At 43.7% G+C, this 23,536-nt stretch overlaps 1 protein-coding gene across 1 annotated transcript in view; it reads right to left on the bottom strand.

Moving 5' to 3' along the window:
- Positions 1-7,670: 7,670 nt before the first annotated feature.
- JPH3 (junctophilin 3) overlaps positions 7,671-23,536 on the bottom strand; it is a 202,057-nt gene continuing 186,191 nt past the window's right edge. Inside the window, 1 exon segment of the mRNA XM_043982421.1 lies at positions 7,671-15,945. Within this exon segment, the coding sequence (XP_043838356.1) occupies positions 15,878-15,945 (68 nt within the window). The 3' untranslated portion in view covers positions 7,671-15,877.

Raw genomic sequence — 23,536 nt, 5'->3', positions numbered from 1 at the left:
CTGGGAGATAGGTGCTCTTTTTAGCTTCATCTTATAATTTAAGTAAATGGAGGGAAACAAGCCAGGGGACTTACCCAAGGTCACACAACTTGGTGTCTGAGGCTGGATTTGAACCCAGGTCTTCCTGATTCCCGGACTACACCACCTAGCTGCCCTATAATAAAACTACCACCCACCAGCCTTGATGTCAGTGCTTTGTCACCGTGAGGACTCTGGGGCTCACAACACTCCTATGAAGGATGCAGCCTGGGGATGATTCTACCCTTTACCTTTGGGGGCTGGTGATGGAGAGACCCTGTTCCTAGGCTTTGATCTCCCTTTGTCCATCGGAGGCATATTTTCTTCCAGCTCAGTGGTCCTCTAGCCACAAGAACCAGAGAAGAGGGAAAGGATTTTTTGGAGTCGGCTAAATCAAACCCAGGCAAGAGCCAGACACCAAAAGACACATTTATCGTACAAATGGTACCGGCAGTGTCTCCTCCATCCCTTCTGTGAGGTTATCAGTAGAGAGTCAGTCCCTTTGACTGAAAGAGGCTAATTAGAACCCAATGAAGATTAAATAAACAAGCTTCAATAAAATGAGCTGCCTGTACTATTTAATTGCCATGATTAAAACAGCCCTGATAAAGAAGTACCTTAAATGCAAACAGCAGGGGAGAGGTAAAAATACTATACAGGGTTGTGAGATAACCAAGAATAGAATCCGTAGTGTTCAGTTAGGGAGCAGCGGAAAATGTGCTCTTTTATTTTGTCTCATCAGTGGGTTGGTTTGCCAAGCAGAATATACTTAATGCTCAGTCAGTGGTTCATGGTAATGAATAACCAGCAAAAAAGCCAAGAACTCCTTCATTTTATGCCACTGCTAAAAAGCACATTCAGCTTTATAAGTGGCCATGCCCCATGCCAGTGAGGAGACGCAGCCTGAGTTCATGTCCCTGTCCAGCTCAGTTTGTTAGTCTCAGTATTTGTTAGCATTTTTGCGCCATACCCTCCTCCCCCCATGCCCCCCAAGCCCCATTCATTGGTTGATTATACTGTTTGTGGATCCTGGTTTCTTTGCTTTTTTTTTTTTTTTTTTTTTTTTTTTTTTGCGGGGCAATGGGGGTTAAGTGACTTGCCCAGGGTCGCACAGCTAGTAAGTGTCAAGTGTCTGAGGCTGACTTTGAACTCAGGTCCTCCTCAATCCAGGGCCAGTGCTTTATCCACTGTGCCACCTAGCTGCCCCTTCTTTCCTTTTCTTGATACCCACCTGTGGGGCACCATCCATGTGCTCAGGGACAGAGAGGAGTCAAATACGAACCAGTCCATTGGGCACCTGTTAGCCCCTTCCTTGGGGGGTTTGGTGAAAAGAGATTGCAAGGAAGGATTCATGAAGTGTGTGGACAGCTGATGTATGTCATTTTTCTCCGTGGCTCACAATAGCAAACATAGCAAGTTGGCTATACAGAAGAAATTCTGTTAAAATGAATTCCAAATGATCATCGATATTATGTAGTTGGGCTGCAATTATAGTGTTACTTTTTTGAAATAAACCAAGTGGACTATTGGCTGAGACTTGGAAATATCTCTTATTCCAAGGTCTTTATTTTAGTGGGATTGATTGTGGCAGATTCCTACCTTCAACTGTTCAGATTTTTCAGCGAATTTTAAAAGGAGGAAGTCGGCAGAGAAGGGGAATGGTTGTTGGTCCCCGGATGTAGGTAGAGACTTAGAGAAGAGAGGTTTGAGGACACCCATATTGGAGAAAGGACACCTCATATTTAGTAAGTCACACTTTGGGGGAACAGGAGTGTTTCCAGAAAGTCCCTCAGATGAGGTCAGAAGAGAGCCAGCCTAAAATAGAATGAGCCTAAAATAAGATCTGAACTTGGTCATTGTTGTTGAGTTAATGTTTCAGTAATGACCTGAGGATAAAAAGAAAGGCTCTAATGGTCAGCCACTGATTTTAGGGGAAAAGAGGAGTTTGGAGAAGTTTGATTCATATCAGTGTGAGCAGAGCCTAGGATTTCAGAATTGGAGAGGGCTCTCAGAGGTCATTGGGCTGAACCTGTATCTGAACTGTCCTCTAAAATATCCCAACAGATGGTCATCCAGCAATCCATTCCACTTTGGGACAGCTCTGAAGTGTTAGGAAGCTTTTCAAAGATAAATAGCAGCATTTTTCACTTGATGGTGTGCAAAGCACTATTACAGATACCTCATTTATTCTCTAATTACTTTTTTTTGTGTGAGGCAATTGGGGTCAGTTGACTTGCCCAAGGTCACACAGCTAGTCCTGTGTCTGAGGCTGGATTTGAACACAGGTCTTCCTGAACCCAGGGCCAGTGCTCTATCCACTGCACTACCTAACTGCCCCTACCTCATTTGACCTCACAGCAACCCTAAGAGGTAGTTGTTATTCTTTATCCCTATTTCACAGTTGAAAAGGTTAAGTGACCTGTCTGGGGCCATACAGCTAGTGTCTGAGGTTAGATTTGAACACAGGTCTTCTTGACTCTAGGTCCAGCATCTATTCCCTGTGCCACCATGGAGCCAAGATATACCTCTCTGCATCCATTGTCTAAGAATGTGCTGGATGGAGCCAGCTCACACGGATCATTAAGTTTTCAGTCTGAGCCTTTACACCTCAGAAATCAGCAAATGCTACAAATCTGGACCTCTTTTACTGTTTTGTTGATTTCTATATATAAGAAAGTGATGAGAACAACACAAATCCGACTAAATTTGAAGGCATGACATTACTAATGTGGAAATACATTTAACATGATTGTAATGTATAACCTATATCAAATTGCTTGCTGGCCTCGGGAGGGGGGAGGAAGGGGAAGGTGAGAGAAAATTTGGAACTCAAAAAAAATCTTTCCATGTAATTGGAAAAAAAATTAAAAATAAATTTTTTATTTTTTTTTTTTTTTAGGGCAATGAGGGTTAAGTGACTTGCCCAGGGCCACACAGCTAGTAAGTGTTAAGTGTCTGAGGCCGGATTTGAACTCAGGTACTCCTGAACCCAGGGCCGGTGCTTTATCCACTGCGCCACCTAGCTGCCCCTAAAAATAAAATTTTAAAAATAGTCATAAAAATAATATACTTGAAGGCATGTCACAGGTACATCTTTCTTTTCTTTCCTTTTTTTTGGAGAACTCATTAAATATTTACCAGCATACCCCCTATATAACTTTGGGGAAGACACTTTTCCTTCTCTAAGTTTGCTTGTCTGTTAAATAAGGAGGTTAAGGGCAGCTAGCTGGTGCAGTGGATAGAGCACCGGCCCTGGATTCAAGAGGACCTGAGTTCAAATCTGACCTCAGACACTTGACACTTACTAGCTGTGTGACCCTGGGCAAGTCACTTAACCCCCGTTGCCCCACCCAAAAAAAAAAAATGAAAAATAAGGTTGGACTAGATGATCCCTAAAGTCTCTTCCAGCTCTAGAAAAATGTTCCTATGTACTAACATCTTCAACTCCAAAGAATCCTCTCCAATTAAGCATCAGCTGGTGGAAGAGAGTGAATCAAGTGATGAAAAGACCTTGTCATCCAAGGATCAACAAGAAAAGACCAGGGAATATTTAGCCTGAAGACTTCAATGAGAAAAGTCTTCAAATATTTTAAGGGTTCTCCATGAATGGAGATTACACTTGTTCTGAATCCCTAACTGAAATCCTAATGATTACTAGAATTTATTTCCCCATGGTACCTTAAAACCAGGAAGTCAATGTTATATATTGGGGGACCTGTCTTATTTTTACTGGGATCATAGCGGTTGCCTCTAGGATCTTCTAATATAAGCTGATTAGCTTTTTGTTGGAACAATCAGTATATTTATTGGTCATTCCTAATAAATAACATAATTGGTCATGTATAATTAGCTGGTCGTTCATTTTTTTTCTTTTTTCTTTTTTTTTTTTTTTAGATTTTTTTTTTTGTTTTTGTTTTTGTTTTGTTTTTGCAAGGCAGTGAGGGTTAAGTGACTTGCCCAGGGTCACCCAGCTAGTAAGTGTCAAGTGTCTGAGGCCAAATTTGAACTCAGGTCCTCCTGAATGCAGGGCTGGTGCTTTATCCATTATGCCACCTGGCTGCCCCCAGAGCTGGTCATTCATAAGCGAAATTACAATTCATTACCTGAGTTTGCCAGAGACCAGATCTTGGAGCAGGCATGTCTGTCATCCCTTCCTACAGAACAACTCTGTTGTATACTACATCACTACTTCATTGAAGAATGAACCTTGGAGTAATGAGCTCTGATCAAAGTGCAGCTGGAAAGGGCTTCAGAGAGAGTGATCTTTTACATGTCAGTTAGATGGTACAGTGTGTAGACCTTGGAGTTAGGAAGACCCGAGTTTCAATCCTGCCTCAGATACCTACTAGCTCTAAGCATCCTCAAATACTTACAAATGGGGCAGCTAGGTGATTCAGTGGATAGAGTTCTAGGCCTTGAGTCAGGAAGACTCATCTTCCTGAGTTCAAATCTGGCCTTAGACACTTATCAGGTTTGTGATCCTGGGCAAGTCCTATTTGCTCTCATTTTCCTCGTCTGTAAAACCTAACGATTTGCTTCAGTCTCCTCATCTATAAAATGAACTGGAAAAGGAAATGGCAAACCACTTCAGCATTTTTGCTAAGAAAACCCCAAATGGGGTCATGAAATGGGGACACAGCTTAAAAACAACTGAACAAATCCTCAGATACTAGCTGTAAATTTCCCCAGCTACTTACTAGCTGTAAGTAGCCCCAGCTACTTACTAGCTGTAAGTATCTTGGCAAGTTACTTAAAATCATTCTCCTTATCTGTAAAATGGTAATACTAATAGCAGCCACTTCATAGGATTGGTTCTGAAGATAAAATGAAATAACATGTCAGTATTTTGCAAACCCAAAAGCATTATATAAACTAGCTATTATTGGACAAGAAGAAAACTGAGGCCCAGGGGAGATGTCTTCCTAATAAGGTCATTGCTAATAAATAGAAGGATAGGGACTCCAAACCCATCTCCTCTGCATCCAAATCCAGTGTCCTTTCCATCCTATACCAACCACCCTGCCTCTCCCAATTGTCCCTCTTTCCCCCAGGCCTAACACCCCTCTTCTCCCCTCTTACCCCTTCCTGGAAAAGATCAGGAATTAATCCAGCCTCTGAGTGATAAAGTGAGAACACCTGATCTATGCTATCCTAGTGTTGGCACCCACCACCTTAATCATCGGGAGTAAGTGCTGCTTATTAGTGTGTCAGGGTCCTGTTAGCTGGTAGTGCAGTGGCTAGAGCACTGGGCCTGGAGTCAGATCTGAGTTCAAATCAGCCTCAGACACTTACTAACTGTGTGACCCTGGGCAATTCACTTAACCCCATTTGCCTCAGTTTTCTCAATTGCAAAAATGGGGCTCATAACCTCTCTAACAGGGTGGTTGTGAGGCTGAAAGGAGAGATTATTGTAAGAAAGACTTAGCAAAGAGTAGTTATTATACAAATACTTATTACCCCACCCTTCTTGTCTCCTCTGTCCTCATCCTCTTTGTAGTGTGGCTTTTATTTTATTTTTATTTATTTTTTGCTAGGCAATGAAGGTAAAGTAACTTGCCCAGGGTCACACAGCTAGTAAGTGTTAAGTGTCTGAGGTAAAATTTGAACTCAGGTCCTCCTGAATCCAGGGCCAGTGCTTTATCCACTGCACCACCTAGTTGTCCTGTAGTGTGGCTTTTAAAACCTAAATGGGCCCTAGCCCAATGTCCTATTTTATAACTGCTCAGGGAATGTCTTGTTTTGATTTTTTTAAAGTATTATTATTTGTAGCATGAGGCTTTTTTTTTTTTGCCTTGCCTATCAGATGAAGTTCCTGGCTGGCAGATGAACTAAGGGCATAGGGGAAGGAGAATCAATTAAGACAGTTTCTTTTCTGCAAAGAGAGAACTTTGGAAGGGGAAAAACAAAACAAAACAAAATTGAAGGGCTGTTTAGGCCTGGGTGGGATAAGGGGATAGGAGGGGAGACAGCATCTACATCCCATGAGGAAGCTGTATTCTTTTTTTTCCCCCCAAGGGAATGGGGGTTAAGTGACTTGCCCAGGGTCACACAGCTAGTACATGTCAAGTACTGAAGCCAGATTTGAACTCAGGTCATCCTGAATCCAGGGCCTGTGCTTTATCCACTGCACCACCTAGCTGCCCCTGGAAGCTGTATTCTTTTAAGCAGGAATCACTTAAAATGAAAGATGGGATTCACCTAAAATGAAAATGGGTACAGCCCCAGATAATTAAGCTCCTGGAGGTTAGGGGGCCATATGGGACATATGACTTGTCTCCATTTCCTCGTCTGATCTTCTTTGCTGAGATCACTGAGCCTGAAGTTTCCAAGTCTGCCTCAGACACGTAAGTACCTTTGTGACCCTGGACAATTCACTTAACCCCAGTCTGCCTCAGTCTCCTCATCTGTAAAATAGAGATGATAGGGCAGGTAGGTGGCACAGTGGATAGAGCACTGGCCTTGGATTTAGGAGGACCTGAGTTCAAATCTGGTCTTAGACACTTGACACTTACTAGCTGTGTGACCCTGGGCAAGTCACTTAACCCCAATTGCCCTCCCCCCCCCAAAAAAAATAGAGATGATAATACTGCCTACTTCCTAGGGGCATTGTGAGGACCAAATGAGATATTTGCAAAGTACTTTGCAAACCTTAAAGCATGTAAATGCTGGAGTTATTATTTCATAATCTCTCCCTCCAACTTGAATACTCTGCCTAAGCTTTGTTTTGCTTGCATCATTCACCATCCTTTCTTACATTTGTATTCATATCGAATCCCCTCTAATTGTAAGCTCCTGGAGCAGACCCAGAACCTAGAACAAAGCCTTGCTGCCAGTAGGTGTTTAATGTCACTGCATGAATACATTTGCAAAAATGGGTTTCTTAATGCCTTCCCTCACATGGTGTTTGTAAACCTTAAGGTGCTAAATAAATAATAACATCTTTGACCTCTGTGGTGTTTTTAAGTCTCCAAAGCACTTTCCTCACAAGAATCTGTTGAGGTAGATGATATAAATGCTATCTCCATTCTTACAAATAAGGAAACTGAGGCACAGAGAAGTAATCTGCATATGGTCATAAAAACGATTAAGGAGGAAACAAGTATTTATCAAGCATCTACTATGTGCTAGGCACGGTGCTGATATGTTAGCTATCATTCCTCTCAGCTATTAGTGTTCATCTGTCTATTCCCTTCTCATGTGTAGTATCTTGAATGCAGTAATTTCTTAATATTTGTTGGATGACTGATGCAAATGGTCACAATTGGGTGTGAAGGTGGTGGCATCTAGTATTCCTTAGCTAAATGTTTGGTGCAGCGTTCCTTCAGGAAATCCAGATGTTTTTGAAAAGACCTTTTTTAAAGGGACACTGTCAATCCAGACTCAGTCCTTTAAGGACAAATTTGTGCCGTTTTTCTCGACATTGGCCATGGACAAAACTCCCCACAAAGGAAGCAGTTCACAGGGCGTTAAAAGCAGTGAGAGAAAAGCATGTTGCTCATATGGAAAAGATTCAAGTTTCTCAAATTTTTATGTAATTTATGGTATTTATTACCAAAATGGGCAAAAGATCTCTTATCATCTTGACAGTGTCCCTTTATCATCTTCCATTAGGTGGTTAAATGCAGAATAAGGGGATGATTTAAACAATTATATTCATTAAAGAAAATTATTTTATTATCATTTTTTAAGTAACCAAGCTATTTTCTTTCAGCTAAAAGAAAAGAAAAAAGGCCGAGGTAACTTTTTGTAGCCACTTCATCAATGAGAAAAAAAGTCAGAATATATTCAACATTCCCTTTTTTTTGTCAATGCACAAAATAATTGCACTGTATCAGCAAACAGTTTACATGCACCAGGAAAAAAAAAAATAAAAGAACAGAACCAGAAAAAAGAAAAATGCAGATTTAGACCGTTTACTTAAGGAGTCACAAAAAGGCATCCACATAAGGGTTAGTGGTTTCATGTCTAGTGTGTGATCAAGTTTTCATATGCAGCTCTCCAAAAGGATGATTGGGTTTTTCTTTTTAGATCGGGCTACTTTGGGTGGGCGAGCGATGCAAAGACGCAGAGTCCAGCTAAATAAATTGTGTCCAGTAGGATGCTAGTCAGAACCTCAGAAAGTCACGGAGGCACCAGAAATAAGGAACCATGGGCATTAAGAGAAAGCCCCTGCCTCCAGGGACTGTTCTCCATGCGGTTAGGGAGAAGGACCTGGCAAATGTGCATGAGAAACAGGACTTGGATCCGCAGCATTGGGCCCTGGTTGCCCTCCCCACCTCATCCCCAGGAGGACCCAGCAGCAGGTGAAAGTGCAGGTCACAGCTATTCTGATTACGGCAGTGACAGTGCTAAACTGGGCAGGTCTCACTTGGGTGGAGAGTCTGAAGTGAGAGAGCTGACAGTCCAGAGCTAGAGAGAGAAACGGGGGGAGAAGCAGAGCCAGAATTGCTAACACCGTGGAAGCTCTGGGTTTTGCAGCAAAAACGTAGGCTAAGATGATGTCCATCTGCCCAATCTTGGCAGCAAGGACATTCAGCTGCTGCACAAGCGAGCAGCTTCATCCTTTCTAAAGAAAAGAGAAGGGGGTGCTTCTGTCAGACGTTTCTGTCACTTCCTATGGGTTATGAACTGTCCACTCCTCTGAAACTGACCCTACTGTTGAGAAAAGCCATCCTGGCTGGTTAGAGCATTTCCCTTCCAGCCACAGAATATGAGGCTTTTATGGAAGGTAGAAATCGACTGAGACTGAATAACATCTCCTTACCTTAGGAATCATCCTTATGAATGTCAGGGGGAAAACTGTGTTTGCTCAGATTCCAATGAACTTTGGACATAAGACTCCCTAAAAGGAATCTTTAGTTGTCTGAATGTTACCAATATGGTCAGAATCAGGACACAGGACCTTCTAACAAGTGGTGGTAAAGGATCTTCACCCAAAGAAAGAGGAAGCCTCAGGCACTATTTATTATGAATGGGATGGGAGAAAGCGGATTACTGTGATATTAGAAAGGAAAGCTTTTCAAGGTATCAGGATGGAGGGGAGAGCATCTATGTAGGGGAAGAGACAGGTCAAGACTCCCCTAGGTGCCTTAAACATCTTAGCCACCGTGGAGGGGAATACAGGAGCTGTTGGCGGAGACCCATGGAAACCCAACAGTGGAGGAATGGGAAGTAGAAAATAACCTCGTGAAGAAATATACTTGAAGGAAAAATGTTATGAATCCCGACCTCACGTCAATCCTGCTAAGCCCCTTTGTATGGGAAAACAGAAACAAAAAGAAGGCCAAAGTTTGGGTGTCAAGGAGACATGTTGGTTTTACTCTGCTTCTGAATATGTGATGGCAATGAGTTGACTGATGTGTCGGTGAAGATCAATAAGAAGGGGTCTCAGAGGGTATCTAGTGCCACTTGTACCCTCTACTCCCTGAAGCAGGCCATTCCCCTTTTGGATGAATCTAAATTGTCAGGAAATTCACCTTATATACTGAACAGCTTCAGTTATTTGTAAGCTTTTCCTTTAAACTCAGCCTAAATCTGCCTCTGCAACTAGAATCCATTGTTCCAAAGCCTCACAGATGAGTCTAGTCTTTTTTCCATGAGGCAGCTATCTGAAGGTGGCTATGGTCACTGTCCTGGTCATTTTCCTTGACACTCTGCCTAGCTTTTCAATGTCCTTCTTAAAATACGGCACCCAGAATTGAACACCGTACTCCAGGTGTGGACTCATCAGGACAAGAAAACAGTGGGATCATATGCTTTTCAGTTCAGCCTGAGATTGTGGTAGTTCTTTGAGAAGCCATATCATCTCACTGTGGACATATTGATTTTTTAATCCACTAAAATCTCTTTTTTTTTTTTCCTCCTCCAGAATAGGATCTTCATTTTGCCAACCAACAGTAGAAAAACAGCAAGAAATGAGGTAGGGATGTAAAGTCGCACCCATTCTCTGCTTTGACCTTTGTTATCTCGTGGGCCTGAGACACCCTGGCCATAACTTTGTAAGTAACAGTCATTCAGTAAAATGATCGGCGTGTATTGAATTGAACAGAGCGGGGACAGCGGCCTTGATAATAAGCAGACTCCTACGGCCAGGGTGCTTTTCCTTGCAAAGTACTGGGTTTGTGCCCGATTTCAGGCTCCTCCATCTGCCCACAAAGACTGGCATAGGAAAGACTCGGAACAGAATAATGCCTCTGGTGCTGCCAATCTGGTCCCATGCATTGAAACAAACACAATCAGTCCCTCTCCATAAGCAAGGCATTAAATCATTTATCCATGCACGAGCCAAATCACCTCTTTCGTTGCCAGTGTCCCCACCGAGGGATTTTGGACCTGAAAGTCTCCATCAAGCAGTAGAATTAAGTCCTAAGATGTCGGCCATCTTTTCTCAACATTTTCAGCCGCTGAGTCCTCTCCAAATCATTCAAACCCTTTCCGTCTCACACTGATAACCTTCCCCATCCTTCCTGGACACAAGGCCGTAAGGATAACCTTCTGTTCCTCATAGCCTGTCCTGGCTTATGATTCACGAGCCCTTATATTCTGAGTCTTCCCATAGATTTCCACATCTTTTGCAGGCATGTAGATGGATATATCTTAGGGGCCCTATGTGTTTCAAGGGCATTGCTTAAGTCAAGGCAACTTCATGGTTGGTTGGTTTGTTTGTTTTTTCCTCCCCCTTGCATCATTTAAGGCAGACTTAGCAAGGCTGCTTGGACTCCTATGTCAAAGGGTTCATTTTGTTTACTCTTAATTCTGGGGAACGCTGACAGCCAGAGGTGAGGCAGCCTGACGAACACCTCAGGCAAATCTTACTTGTATAGGCCAAAGATTCAGCCTTCTACCCTTTCCTTTAACTGGATTTTTGACTGTTATTCTTAAGCGAACAAAAGGCAACTTCTTTGCTCCCCCCCCCCCCGGAGTAACTGTCAAATAAACACTATAAAAATTAATCTCTCTCAGCTTCTTAACTTGGAAGAGAGAGTCCATGAACTCAGATGGGGGACAAAGACATTTTAATGTTCACTAACCTTTGGTTTCCTTTGTAACCCCATGTTTTCTTTGAAGCATTTAAAAGTGTTATTGTGAGAAGGGGTCCTTAGACTTCACCAGACTGCCCTTGGGCTCCAGGATACCCACAAAAAAAGGTTGAGAAACCCTACTTATCTTAACTGGGTATGATGAAAATGCTGGCATCCTTTCTTCTCTACTAGATCAAGTAGTTGGTTAGTTAGTGGAGGAGATATTTTGCACAATTTTTGAAAGGCACCTTTCCCTTAGTTACTTTTCCTGAACTAAAGGAAGGTGTAAATGTTGGAAGACAGTTTCTATAAAAAAGTCAAAGAAATGGGATTTAACCTAGGAGAGAAAATACAAATTATTGCACAAAGGATGATAGATACCCGTTAGTTCCATCTGGGCTTAAAGGCAGAATAAGAAAAAAACAAGCCAAATGGGTGTACCATGAAGACATCTGAAATTAGAGAGGAGGAAACACAATAAAGTGAAATATCAAAATGGTCCCCTTTGATGAGCCACCTCAGGTGTCTTAGCCATTGTATTATTATTAGAAGGTAGGAGATGAACTAGCAGGCCTTGCAAGGTTCCCTCTTGTCCCTTTCATTTTTACAAGATGGTGTCTCAAGGACAAAAGCTCTGTCTGAGACAGAACATGTTATTCCATGCTTTATGGAAAATCTTTTTCAAAACCGAGTGACAAACTGTTCCAGCCCTCGGATTCCCTGAAAGATAGCTACCTACTCTCTGCAACCAATCCAATATGGGGGCTCTATCTGCATATTTTTCATACTTGGTGGCCTACCTATCATTTCTTTTGGCACCACAAGCCAGAGGACCAAACATCTAGAGCCCAGAATTGTCTTGTGATTTCATCAAATGCCTCTTTTTGGGTGGCTATAGGAAATAGTGAATTGGCTTGAGACTGGCATGTCCAATCATGCATGCTTGGGGAGATTTTGACTCAAAAAAACCCAACCCAACAACAAAAAAGAGGGATGTTGGCATTTGTTCGAAAGGGTTAAGGATCACTTTAGAAAATCAGTCAGTAAGCCCTTGTGTTTCTGGGATTTTTCTCCCTTAGTGATCTGCTCAAATGAATGTGCTCTCATTTCCTGGGAGCTGCACTGACCTTCTGCCTGGCTGCTAGGCCTTGCTTGTTCATACTCTTTATTTTTACATACATCACACCATTCATATCATCTCAGCTGGGGCCTGCAGCCCATAAGTCCGAGAGGATGGAGAAAAGGAGCATTTTTAAGGTATTCAACTATTCAGACACTTCCTATGCAGGAAATCAAATTCAAAAGGCACAAATCAACTTGAAATACAAATTATGAAAATCCTCAAGTTTCAGGTAAGAAAAATAGGTAAACTGAGGCACAGAGAAGTCAAACAACTCAACTAAATCCTTTAGGAAACCTCTTTAAAAAAGTGACTCCTTTCCCAGGTGAGTCTCTTTCACCCGATTTCACCAAGGACTCATTTCCTCCCAAGTTATCTTTTCATATAATTGGACTAACCTGGGGTTAGTCAAGGCTTGGGTTTGGCCAAGTAACAAGAGAATGGCCAAAATGACCTACATAAAATGCTTTGTTTTTAGGGCGATGACTAGGATCGCTGATTTTCCAAGTTTCTTACTGCATACTCTTTCCAAACAAAATAAATCTCTTTTTTCCCCTCCTTTTAACTGTTTGAAATGCATGGTTTAGAAAACCAGGTTTCAAAGCATGGGTTAGTAAGATTCATCCACCGCCTTCCCAGAGTGGATTTGGTGCCTTCTCTGGCAAGTCTCTTCACTCTCTGTGCTTCGGCTTTCACATAGGCAGCATAGGGACAACGGCACCTTTCTTATAGGATTGCTTTGGGTATTAATTAAAAACCTTTTAAATGCTTTGGGCCACTGGGAGACGGCTGCTAGCCGCATGGAGCGCTTCTATACTGCCCCGCCCACCTTGTGATTCTCTTCTACCTTCCTCTAGTGAGACAAGCCTGTGTGTGCTCAGGCAAGAGATGGAGAGAAGCCCCTCAGTAGATGTCCGTGGAGGACAACGATGAGTGATGTCGCTGTCGGGGAAGTGTGAGGCTCTGGCTTAGGTGGGACAAGCAGGTGTTGTCTTAAAGTGCTCAACCCACAGCAATTAATCAAGTCATCCTTGCTTTTAATCACATTGTTTTGGAAACCAATTAAAGCTACTCTTCAGGTATCTTTCAGACCCAAGCAGTCTGTTTTGTCAGCCTTGACTCCAGTCAGTCCTTTCGGTCATTTGGGAATGAGAGGAAATGGTTCGGTCCTAGTGAATATAATGACCCCAGAACAAAAGTTCTGGGGTATTCACTGGGTGTCCACAATTTAATTCACTGGCAGCCAGGAAAGGTGGTCATGGAAAACAGTCAGTCACCCGTGTGAAGTCCCTAGGCATGAAACCACTAGTTCTCGTATTTAATGATAGGCATTTTTGTGCTGTCGATTTTTTTAAATACATATCTAAATATTGTATGGTGTTTGCATGTAAATATGTAACCTGCATTTGTAGGTACCATTTTGTGGCATGCAGTTACTGGAATGTACAAAAGAAGTCTTGCTAATCTTTACAAAGAGTTGCAAACAGAATTACAAAACACGTATCCCAGCATGTAGGATTCTCAGAGCTGCAAGTTAACAAGAATCTTTATTTGGTTCACTTTAGGTTCTGCAGCAACCACTCAATATTAAAAAAGAGGAACAGAAAATTAAGATGTACAAAAGATGTAATATCCCTTTAGAAAGCAAATTGTCAGAAATGTATTTGTATTACTGATACTCTCTCCTCCTTTGTCCCCTCCCACCCTCTTCCCCAAAAAAGACCCTCAAACTAAAGAAAACTGTGAGGATGGCATGTGTATGTGTGTGTGTGTGTGTGTGTGTGTGTGTGTGTGTGTGTGTGAGAGAGAGAGAGAGAGAGAGAGAGAGAGAGTGTGTGTGTGTGTGTGTGTGTGAGTGTGTAAGGAAAAGAACTAAACTTAAATGGAACATGCTCTAATCTTTAGTTTATTTCTGGTTAAAAATATAGCAATCCAGTGCAGTGTAATAAAGAAATCTGCTTCAAACAGAGCAGAAAAACAGCTAAAGAGAAGCAAAGCAGAGTCCGGAAGTCTGGGCTGTACCCAACAGCATTGTATGTGGAATCCTTTTGCAAAGGGATTTCCCCAATTTGGAACTGAGGTGTTTGTCTGTGGATCTGTCCACACTCAGTATAGACACATACATACACGCACGGGCATGTCAGGGTGTTATCTCTAATGACTACTGATCAGAGAGGGACAGTCAAACATGGTGGTCTAGCCTATGACTTGGGTCAGATCCTGAAGCCATAATGGCACCTCCTGGTCTGACGGAAACAACACTCAGGTTATATGTTTTTGCATTGTTTTTTTGAGGGGAGGTGGGGTGGGAGGTAGAGATTTATTTTTGTGAACTTGGGAATTTTTTTTTTTTTAGCCCACTGAGTTTTAAAACATGATCCTGTTATTGGGACCCACACAGCTTCAGAACAGGGATAGTGCATCTTTAATGACTATGCATATCTACCAGTGGGGAAATCAAGGCAGGCATTATTACAAAGATGGTAAAACCAATGAACTTAAGTGACATATATCGTAGAAAACAATACATCCTTAAGGGGCTGTCATTACCAATGATGGCGAACAAGGGACATGTTGGAAGCCTGAATATACATCCTGCATACAAAGTGCAAAAATACCACATGCTCTGAGCCCAAGCATGATGTCGGAAACTGTCCATGGCAAGATGTACCAGACACATCGGCTGCATTCATCATTCCTCTTCTGAATTATCGCCCTGGTTTCCCATCTAGACACTCCAGTCTGAACCTGAATCCAATTCCTGGACCTCTGGTAGCATGGTTTCCCTTAGGAGCTGGTGTGTGGGTAACAAGGAGGCAAAGGAGAACACTTGGGTTTAGGGAATTTGATGCTAAAAAAAAAAAAAAAAGAACCACTGCTCCAGATGTGTCTGCACACACCTGTGTTTGGTTAAAATCCAGGGTATGAGTTGGGATCAGGGATTTGGCCTTCTCAAAGAAAGCCTACAGGGCAGTGTTGGAAAATGTTAAGATTAATTAATTTAGATGAGTAGAAAAGGGGAAGCTGTTTCTCCCCTCACCCCTGAACATATGTATATGTCCATTTAAAGACAATAAGAAGGGCTAGTTTCCCTACCCATTGGGAAAAGACAGCTTCGTTCCCTGTCTATACCCACAAATGCTCGTCACCAGGATATCTCAAAGTCGAGAGTGAAAAGAAAGTATAAACTACCTTTCTTTCCATCTCCCAACCCTGATCCTGGCATCTTGAAGACATCTGCTTCCTTCTCCTTGCTTGACCCAGCTCAAAATGAGACGCTCCTCCGGGACTTTGCTCTTTGGCCGCCACTGGCAGCAGTTCATCCTCCTTGCCGTGATGATGACAATGATAACAAAGGTGATTTGATTTTTGCTGTTGATTTCCCGAGATCCCTTGTCTTCTCTTTCCGTGTCTAGCTGGGAGGGCTGGCGTGTTGGCCACCTTCTGCCATGTCACACAGCATAGTGTTATACAAGCAAAGAATTTTGGCTAAAATCCAAAAAACATTACCCAGAAAAAAAGGCAAACTGTGAGTGATACCCAATCATGTTGTTCTTCTGTGAAAAGACTTGGAAGTTGTTGTTGGACAGTCAGAGTTATACTCGTTCCCTTTTTTTGTTTTGTTTTGTTTTTGTCTTGTGTTTTGCTTTCCTCTCCTTTCCCCCATCCATATGTAGAACTGTTATTTTTGCTAAGACAATCTCATTAGATGAAAAAGTTAATAAACAAAATGGCGACTCCAATGTTTAGCAAGATCACCATGACCACCAGAATAGGAGCTGAGCCCTGGAACAGAGAGAGAAGGAGAAGTGAGTTTTATGTTCACGATAAATGGGTAACTTTCTCTTTATTGGACAAACCTTATTTCCCCAAACTATCAGGAATTAAAAGGAAAGTGGGGCAAGAGATTGCCAAGAGTTTAGGGATCAGTGGGGTTAAATGTACACAGCTCATTAGAACACAAAATCAGGTGAAACCAGAAGTTGTCATGTATCTTCCCCGCCCCCCCCCCCCCCACATTGGGATCATCAGCTGCCGATTTGCAAATTAGGGTAATGAGCAATATTAGCTCTTCCTCATTGTCTACCTGAAGCAGTGGATCTCAGAACTACTCATGGCCATGACAGACTGGACCATGGATCAGTTATTTCTTTGAAAGATAAAAGAAGGACTTTTTTTTTTTAATTTGGGGGGTTTTGTTTTGCAGGGCAGTGAGGGTTAAGTGACTTGCCCAGGGTCACACAGCTAATAAATGTCATGTGTCTAAGGGATATCCTTGCTGGTGGCCAATACAGAATGGCCCATGTTGTCCACACTACTCTACATTCTGGGAGACCTCACCCTTGAAATTCACTGTCACGTGGTCCTGCTGAAATAAAGAATCCTGCCTCCTCCAGACCACACGCATACACTATTTTCCCATATAAACAATTTCCCTATCCACTCTGTGGTCCTGGAGGCTAGTTTCTGGCACTGTTCAAATCCCTACTCCTGTTATTCAAAAGCCACAGATGAAAGGGGAAGACCTGTGTTCAGATCCTATTTTTGATGCTTCTTAGCTGTGTGACCCTAGTAGACAAGTGGCTTCACCTAGGTCTGTCTCAGTTTCCTCCTCTGCCAAATGGGGATAATAACGGTGTCTTCCCCACAGGGTTGTTATGAGGACCAAATGAGATAACATGTAATAATCAAAGCTAGCATTTATATAGCACTTTAAGGTTTACAAATGTCTCTACAAATATGATCTCATTTGATGCTCACAGCAATGCTAGGAGATAGCTGCTATCTCTCCCATTTTATGGTTGAGGAAACTAAGGCAGACAGAGGTGACTTGCTCTGGGTAACACAGCTGGTAAATGTCTGAGGCGGGATTTGAACTCAGGTCTTCCTGATTCTATAGCAGCTAGGTGGCACAGTGGATAGAGTGTCAGACCTGGAGTCAGGAACACTCATCTTTGTGAAATCAAATCTGACTTCTGAGATTTGCTAGCTAAGTGACTCTGGGCAAGTCACTTAACCTTGTCTGTCTCAGTTTTCTCATCTGTCAAATGAGCTGGAGAAGGAAATGGCAAACCACTCCAGTATCTCTGCCAAGAAAACCCCAAATGGGCTCGTGGAGAATCAGACACAACTAAAAAATGACTGAATGACTGAATTTCCTTACTCTCTCAGATTTAGGGCTTTATCTGGTGCAGTAAATCTACTGAGTTCAAATCTGATCCCAGTCACTTACTAGCTGTGTGACCACTGTTTTCCGCATCTGTAAAATGGGAAGATGGGTGGGTGATAATAGCATCTACCTCCTAGCATTGCTGTGAGGATCAAATGAGATGATATTTGTAAAGATTCACTATGTTAATACTGGCTATTAGGAGTGCTTTGCAAGTTAAAACTAAGGTATTAAGATAAGGGGTGTGTGTGTGTGTGTGTAGCTGTCTGTCTCTGTGTGTCTCTGTCTCCCTCCCCCATTATGTCTGTATACTTCTCTCTGTGTCTTTCTCTCTCCTCTCCTCTTCTCTCTGTGTCTCTGTCTCTCTATCTCTCTCTTTGCGCTATTTGGCATTTTCTTCAGCTTCTTCCCTAAATCCTGGAATGCTGAATCCCAGCTTAGATCATCTAAATGCTCAGCCCTTGGACACGAGAGCAGTTTGGCTCTGGGCCTCTCCCCTCACCCCTCCCCACTCCCAATCCTCTTTTTGTCACGGCTCCCTCCAGCCCAGGGATTTCTAATAGCAGCCTCTCCTCATCCACAGTTGCTGTTGTTGGGCAAAATTTGTCTGAAGCCAATCAGTGTCGCCGCCGCACCTCAGTGTGATGGGAGACCTGCAGTGAGCTTCCTTGGGAGCCGCAGCCCTGCTCACACACCCCAGCCTCTCCAGCCAGTCTGGGCGGCAGAGTGGACTGCATTGGACAAGAATGCTAACGACAGAGGGGATTGGGGGGCGGGGAGAGGAGGAGGAGGAGATGGAGGGAAGGGCAGAGCCAGAATGCTTCTGTGGCCCCTGCCTGCTCTCCCCAGAAGAACTGAGTGAAGGACCTGCCACATGAACTCAGGCTAGAGGTTTCCTGGATCAGTAAGGGAGAAGGGCCTGGCTAGGCATCTTAGGACCAAGTTGTCAGGTGGGCGTTTCAGAGCTTCTCTCGACTGGAAGAGACTGACCCCCATATCTCCTTGAATCAAAACCAGGAGAGCTCGGTGTGTGCAGGCTGCAGCAAAGGACAGGCACACCCTGAGCTGCGGGCCCGGTTCAGCTTCCAGGGAGAGTGAGAGACCTGAGTATTCCTTCCAGTCCCTTCCCCAGCCCTGCAGAGAAAAACGGGTAAACTGAGGCACAGGGTCACTATTTACCTGTGTCTATTTAGCTGGCTTCTATTTTGACTGTTCTATTTCAAACAGAATTTTTTGTTTTTGTTTTGTTTAAACAAAATTATACTAGATAGGTAGGTAGGTGGGGGGTGGGTGGATGGATGGATAATAGATGATATACAGACAGATAGGCAGGCAGGTAGACAGACAGATGGATATTTTGACCAGACATAAATGAAAGATTAGAGTATGCTCCAAGTTAAGCCTCAGTCTGCAAGGTGGGGGCCCTGAGTGGCAGAATAGGTTCAGGCCTCTTCATGAGGAATGTTCTGTGTATTATTCTATCTTATCAGGTGTGAAAGGGCTTTGAAATCTCCCAGATTGGCTCCAACTCTCTTCTGCCTGGGATCTGAGCTCCAATGAAGAATGTTCTAGGTATCACTATACTTGGCCTAGACTGAAGGGTTCTAAAATCTCCCAGCCTGGCTCCAGCTTTATTCTGCCTGAGCCTGGGGGAGTTCTGGGCTCTGATGAAGAATGTTCTAGGTATCACTATGCTCAGTCTAGACTGAAGGGGTTTGAGAATCTCCTGGCCTGGCTCCAGCTTTATTCTGCCTGAGCCAGGTGGGTGTCTGAGCTCTGATGAAGAATGTTCTTGGTATTATCACTGTACCTGGCCTAAACTGAAGGGGCTCAAGGTTTCTCCCAGCCTGGCTCCAGCTCTCTTCTGCCCAGGGCCGTGAGCTCTGCAGCAGAAGCCATGTAGCTGGGCAGCATTTTCCATCTGTCTCTGTCTCATCCCTGTGATCTATTTTAAAGAAGCCTCCACACTGGCCCTATCTCCTCCTCTGGAGCTCACTGACTCAGTTCACTTGGGGCATGGGGGGTGACGGAGGGAAGAAAGAGGAGGGGGAGGGTGGGGAGAGCTGTCTCCCAAGCCTCGGAGCTCGGTGGAGAGGCTTACGTGGTCGCATAGCAACAAGGTCAGGGGAGCCAACCACAGGGAAGGATTCCTCAGAATCTCTTCCAGCAGCCAGGTAGCCGGCCTGGATTGGTAAATGTGGCTCTGTCTGCTTGCGTTCCAGGACCCTTTTTAAGATACTGACTCCCCAGCCCTCCCCCCACCTCCTGGGTAGGAACCAAACTCAGCAATTCTGAGCAGGCTCTTCCTGGTCATCTCCAAGCATTTTAAACTCCTCTGTGAAGGTGGAAGAACATTGCGGGGCAGCTCTTGTGGCTTCTGTGGGTTCTCACACTGGAAGCCGACCTGCCCCAACCTAGGGGAACAGGACCCCCGCTGAGGAAAAGCCATAGGCCTCCTGCCCTTCCCCAGAGCTGGAAGGGCCCTGAGTTTGGAGCCTGCTTGCTTTCCAGGTGCCTGAGACCCAGGGAGACAGAAATAGCTTAATAAAAGGCCAGGGGATAAGGATTAGGCCCAGGGAGATTGGTGGTGGGGAGAGCGGCACAAACAAGGTCACATTGTCACAATGATAGCTGTTGTGCTGGGGATTCTGGGACCCAGAGACTGTTTGCTCTAGATCCCACAGAGGGAGGGCTGGAGGCTGGGACCTCTGACTCCAGGGTCACTTTTCAAGGACTTGGGCAGAGCGGTGGCCTCCGTGGACGCTGGTGACACCTGAGTTGACAAGAGGCTTTTCTGAATAACTGGTTTACATTTGGCTACTGGGTGTCTGCTCCATATATATAAGTGGGTGGCCCCAGGAAAGTCACTCGGCTTCTCTCTCCTCTCCAATTTCTCCATCTGTGAAATGGGGATAAGCGCACTTGTACACTATCTCCCTGCTAATTCCCCCTCATGTGTTGTCTTCCCCTATTAGAATTTAAGGTACTTGAGGGCAGAGACTGTCTAGAGACAGTGGACAGAGCACTGGGCCTGGAGTCCAGAAGCTCTGAGTTCAAATCAAGCCTTAGACACAATAGCTGTGTGACTTTGGACAAGCCACTTAACCTCTGTCTTCAGTTTTCCCATTTGTAAAACAGGAGTAAAGATGGCACCTTCTCCCAGGGTTATTGTGAGAATTAACTGAGATGATATTTTTAAGTGCCTAGCACACAGTAGGTACTTAATGAATATTTGGTCCCCTCCTCATATTTGTATCTCTGGTGCTTAGTTTGGTGCCTGGCACATAGTAGATTGTCTCTTTCTCTCTTGTATTTGTCTCTCCAGAACTTAATACAATGCCTGGCATATAGCAAGTGCTTCATAAATGCGTGTTCACTTTCTTAATATTTTTGTATCCACACTTCTTAGTGTCTGGCACATAGTGGGTTGTTTCCTTCTTTCTTGTACTTGTATCTCTACCACTTCATACAGTACCTGATCCAAAGTAGGTACCTAATAAATGCTTGCTTCCTTCCTTCTTGTATTTGTATCCCCAGTGCCTAGTATATTGCCTGGCACACAGTAAGTACTCAATAAAGGCTTTATCATTCATTCATCATTTATATTCATTCATCAAACGAGACAAGGCATGGAAAACATGTTGTAAATAGTATAGCTCCATCTAAATGTCACCTGAGATAATATCTGCAAAGTGCACAGGGCGTTGCCCACATCTGGCACTTAATCAATGCTCATTTCCTCCCTCCCCTCTACATGAATCTCCTGAGACACAAATTTCCTTTTACTCTTTTCAGTGGAAGCCTCTAGTCCCCAAATTAGAAAGTTCCCTATTCCAAAACTAAGGCCCCCAAGCCTTCCCTTCCTTCCCCAATATCATTCATAATAGTGCCCAAAAGGGAAGTTGTTATTCCCATTTAGCAAGTGAGAAAACTGAGGTTACAAGGTGGGGGGGAAGTGATTTGCTCAGGGTCACATGGTAAGTGAGACAGCCAGAAACTGGACGAAGCCTCTTTCTGAGAAGTTATTGCTCACTGTCAAAGAAGGGAGATGTCTCCGTGCTATCTCCAGAACAGCAGCCAGAGATCTCTGACCCATCCAGAGAAATGGGTTCCCTGGCAAGTCATGTCACTGGAATGTCCTGATTTTCAGTCCAGCCCTGATACCTAGGCAACTCTTTTCTCTAAAGTAATAAATACGTAATAAGTGTCTTGAAGGCTGCAGTGGATTGGTTGATGTACTTGAGAATGGGAAGAAGCCTATCACTGACACTCAAGAACCAGGTGAACAGCTCTGGCCTAGTCATTCAACCTCTGGAGCCTCAGTTTCCTTATCCATAAAATGGGGATAATAAGGCAGCAAGATGATGGTGAGATGCAATGGACATAATGTATATCAATCAATTTGCATATTTAAAAGCACTAATTCAATGTCCATAGCCATTGTTCTGACTTGACTGGTTATGAGCCAGGTTCCCCAGAAGCCCAGTGGCTGTCGAGCACAGCTGATCCTTTTCTGGGGGAGCTGGAGTTGCCAGGGCAGTTCTCAAAGCACTGGCGATGTTCTATACCAAAGTCACCGGCTGGTTTTGGCACAAACACTCATCCTAACCCCAAAGCCAACGGTCCTCAGGCCTCAAGGATTGTGGCCTAAGTCTGGAGCCCCTGGTAGGGAAAAACCACTGAACCAAAGCTTTCTCCCTCTGATTGTGAGTGAGGGGCAGAGGAGCACGAATCATCCTATCAGTTCTCTGGCTCCCACTGAGCAGATGCTGCAGAGGGGTGGGGGAAGAGAAGGACACACACACACACACACACAGACACGGACAGAGACACAGAGACAGACAGACTAGACAGACAAAGACAGAGATGAATGGGACCATCTAGACTATGGGCAGTCAGTTTCCAACGTACTCCCTTTCTAACACCAAGGATAGGAAATAGGAAGACAAATGATCAGAGCCACAGCCTCCTAAGTCCCTATTTTTTTTCTCTAGGACAGCATCTCTGGGGAGTCATTATCAGCCCCATTTTGCAGATGCAATAACTTAGGTTCTGCCAATGTCAGTGACATAATGAGGATAATGGAAAGAGATCTGGATTCCGAAATAGAAGCTGGGTTCAAATTCTGCCTCCCATGCTTAGTTAATTTTGGGCAAGTCATTTACCAACATTACTACCAGAATCCCTTAATTGTTCTCCCTACTTCCAGGATCCTCTCCCATGTCCATTAGTTTGGTAGTCACTTTGTATACCGCCACTGCTGGATTGGTGACTGAGTGAATAGTGAATAGAGTACCAGGCCTGGAGTGATGAAGACTTGAGTTCAAATCCATCCTCAGCCACTTACTAGCTGTATGACCCTGGGCAAGTCACTTCACCCTGTTTGCTTCAGTTTCCTCATCTGTCAGATGAGCTGGAGAAAGAAAAGGCAAACCACCCCAGTATCTTTGCCAAGAAAACCCCAAATAGGCTCCCAGAGAGTTAGACATGACCTCACATGCCAGATTAATCTTCCCCAAACATGGTTTTTATCACAACTCTTTGGCTCAACCTTCAGTGACTCCTACTGCCTAAGGCAAACCCCAAACTTTTGCTTTCAAAGCCCTCTATAATCTGACCCTAAACCATCCCTTTAGTCTAATCTACCCTCTCACCACTCCCCTGTGCAAATCTGCTTGAATCAAACTTAATAATTTCCTCTCTCTGCACTTTTGTGCATCACATTCCCCTTTTTCTGCCTGTCCAAGTCCTACTCATCCCTCAGAGGTCTAACTCAAGGTCATCACTTACATGACTGTCTTAGAGCTAGCCTACGGAGCTAGTTTTCTCCTCCTGGATACATAGCACACACCGTCTGTGACTCATTTGGTGACTAATTGGATACTATCTTATAGGATCGTGAGCCGGAAGAGAACTTATAGATCATTTTGTTCAACCCTTTACTTTACAAAGTAGGAAACAGGTCCAGAGAAGAAAAAGGATTTACCCAAGATCACTGAAAGTTGTGAGAATCAGAGTTAGTATCTGAACCCAGATCTTCTGATTCCATACACATTGATCTTTTATTTTTACCTCCTAATGACCTTTTTGTGCACCTGAACCATGTTCCTTTAAATAGGTGATAAGCTGCACCTCATCTCAATCTTCCTTTGTATCCCCCATAATGCTTCACACAAAGCCTCACACATTTGGGGGGTTTGATAAATA

The sequence above is a fragment of the Dromiciops gliroides genome, chromosome 2 (assembly GCF_019393635.1).
Source record: "Dromiciops gliroides isolate mDroGli1 chromosome 2, mDroGli1.pri, whole genome shotgun sequence".
NCBI classification, from domain to species: Eukaryota; Metazoa; Chordata; class Mammalia; order Microbiotheria; family Microbiotheriidae; genus Dromiciops; species Dromiciops gliroides.
This window is presented reverse-complemented; position numbering and strand designations above follow the sequence as displayed.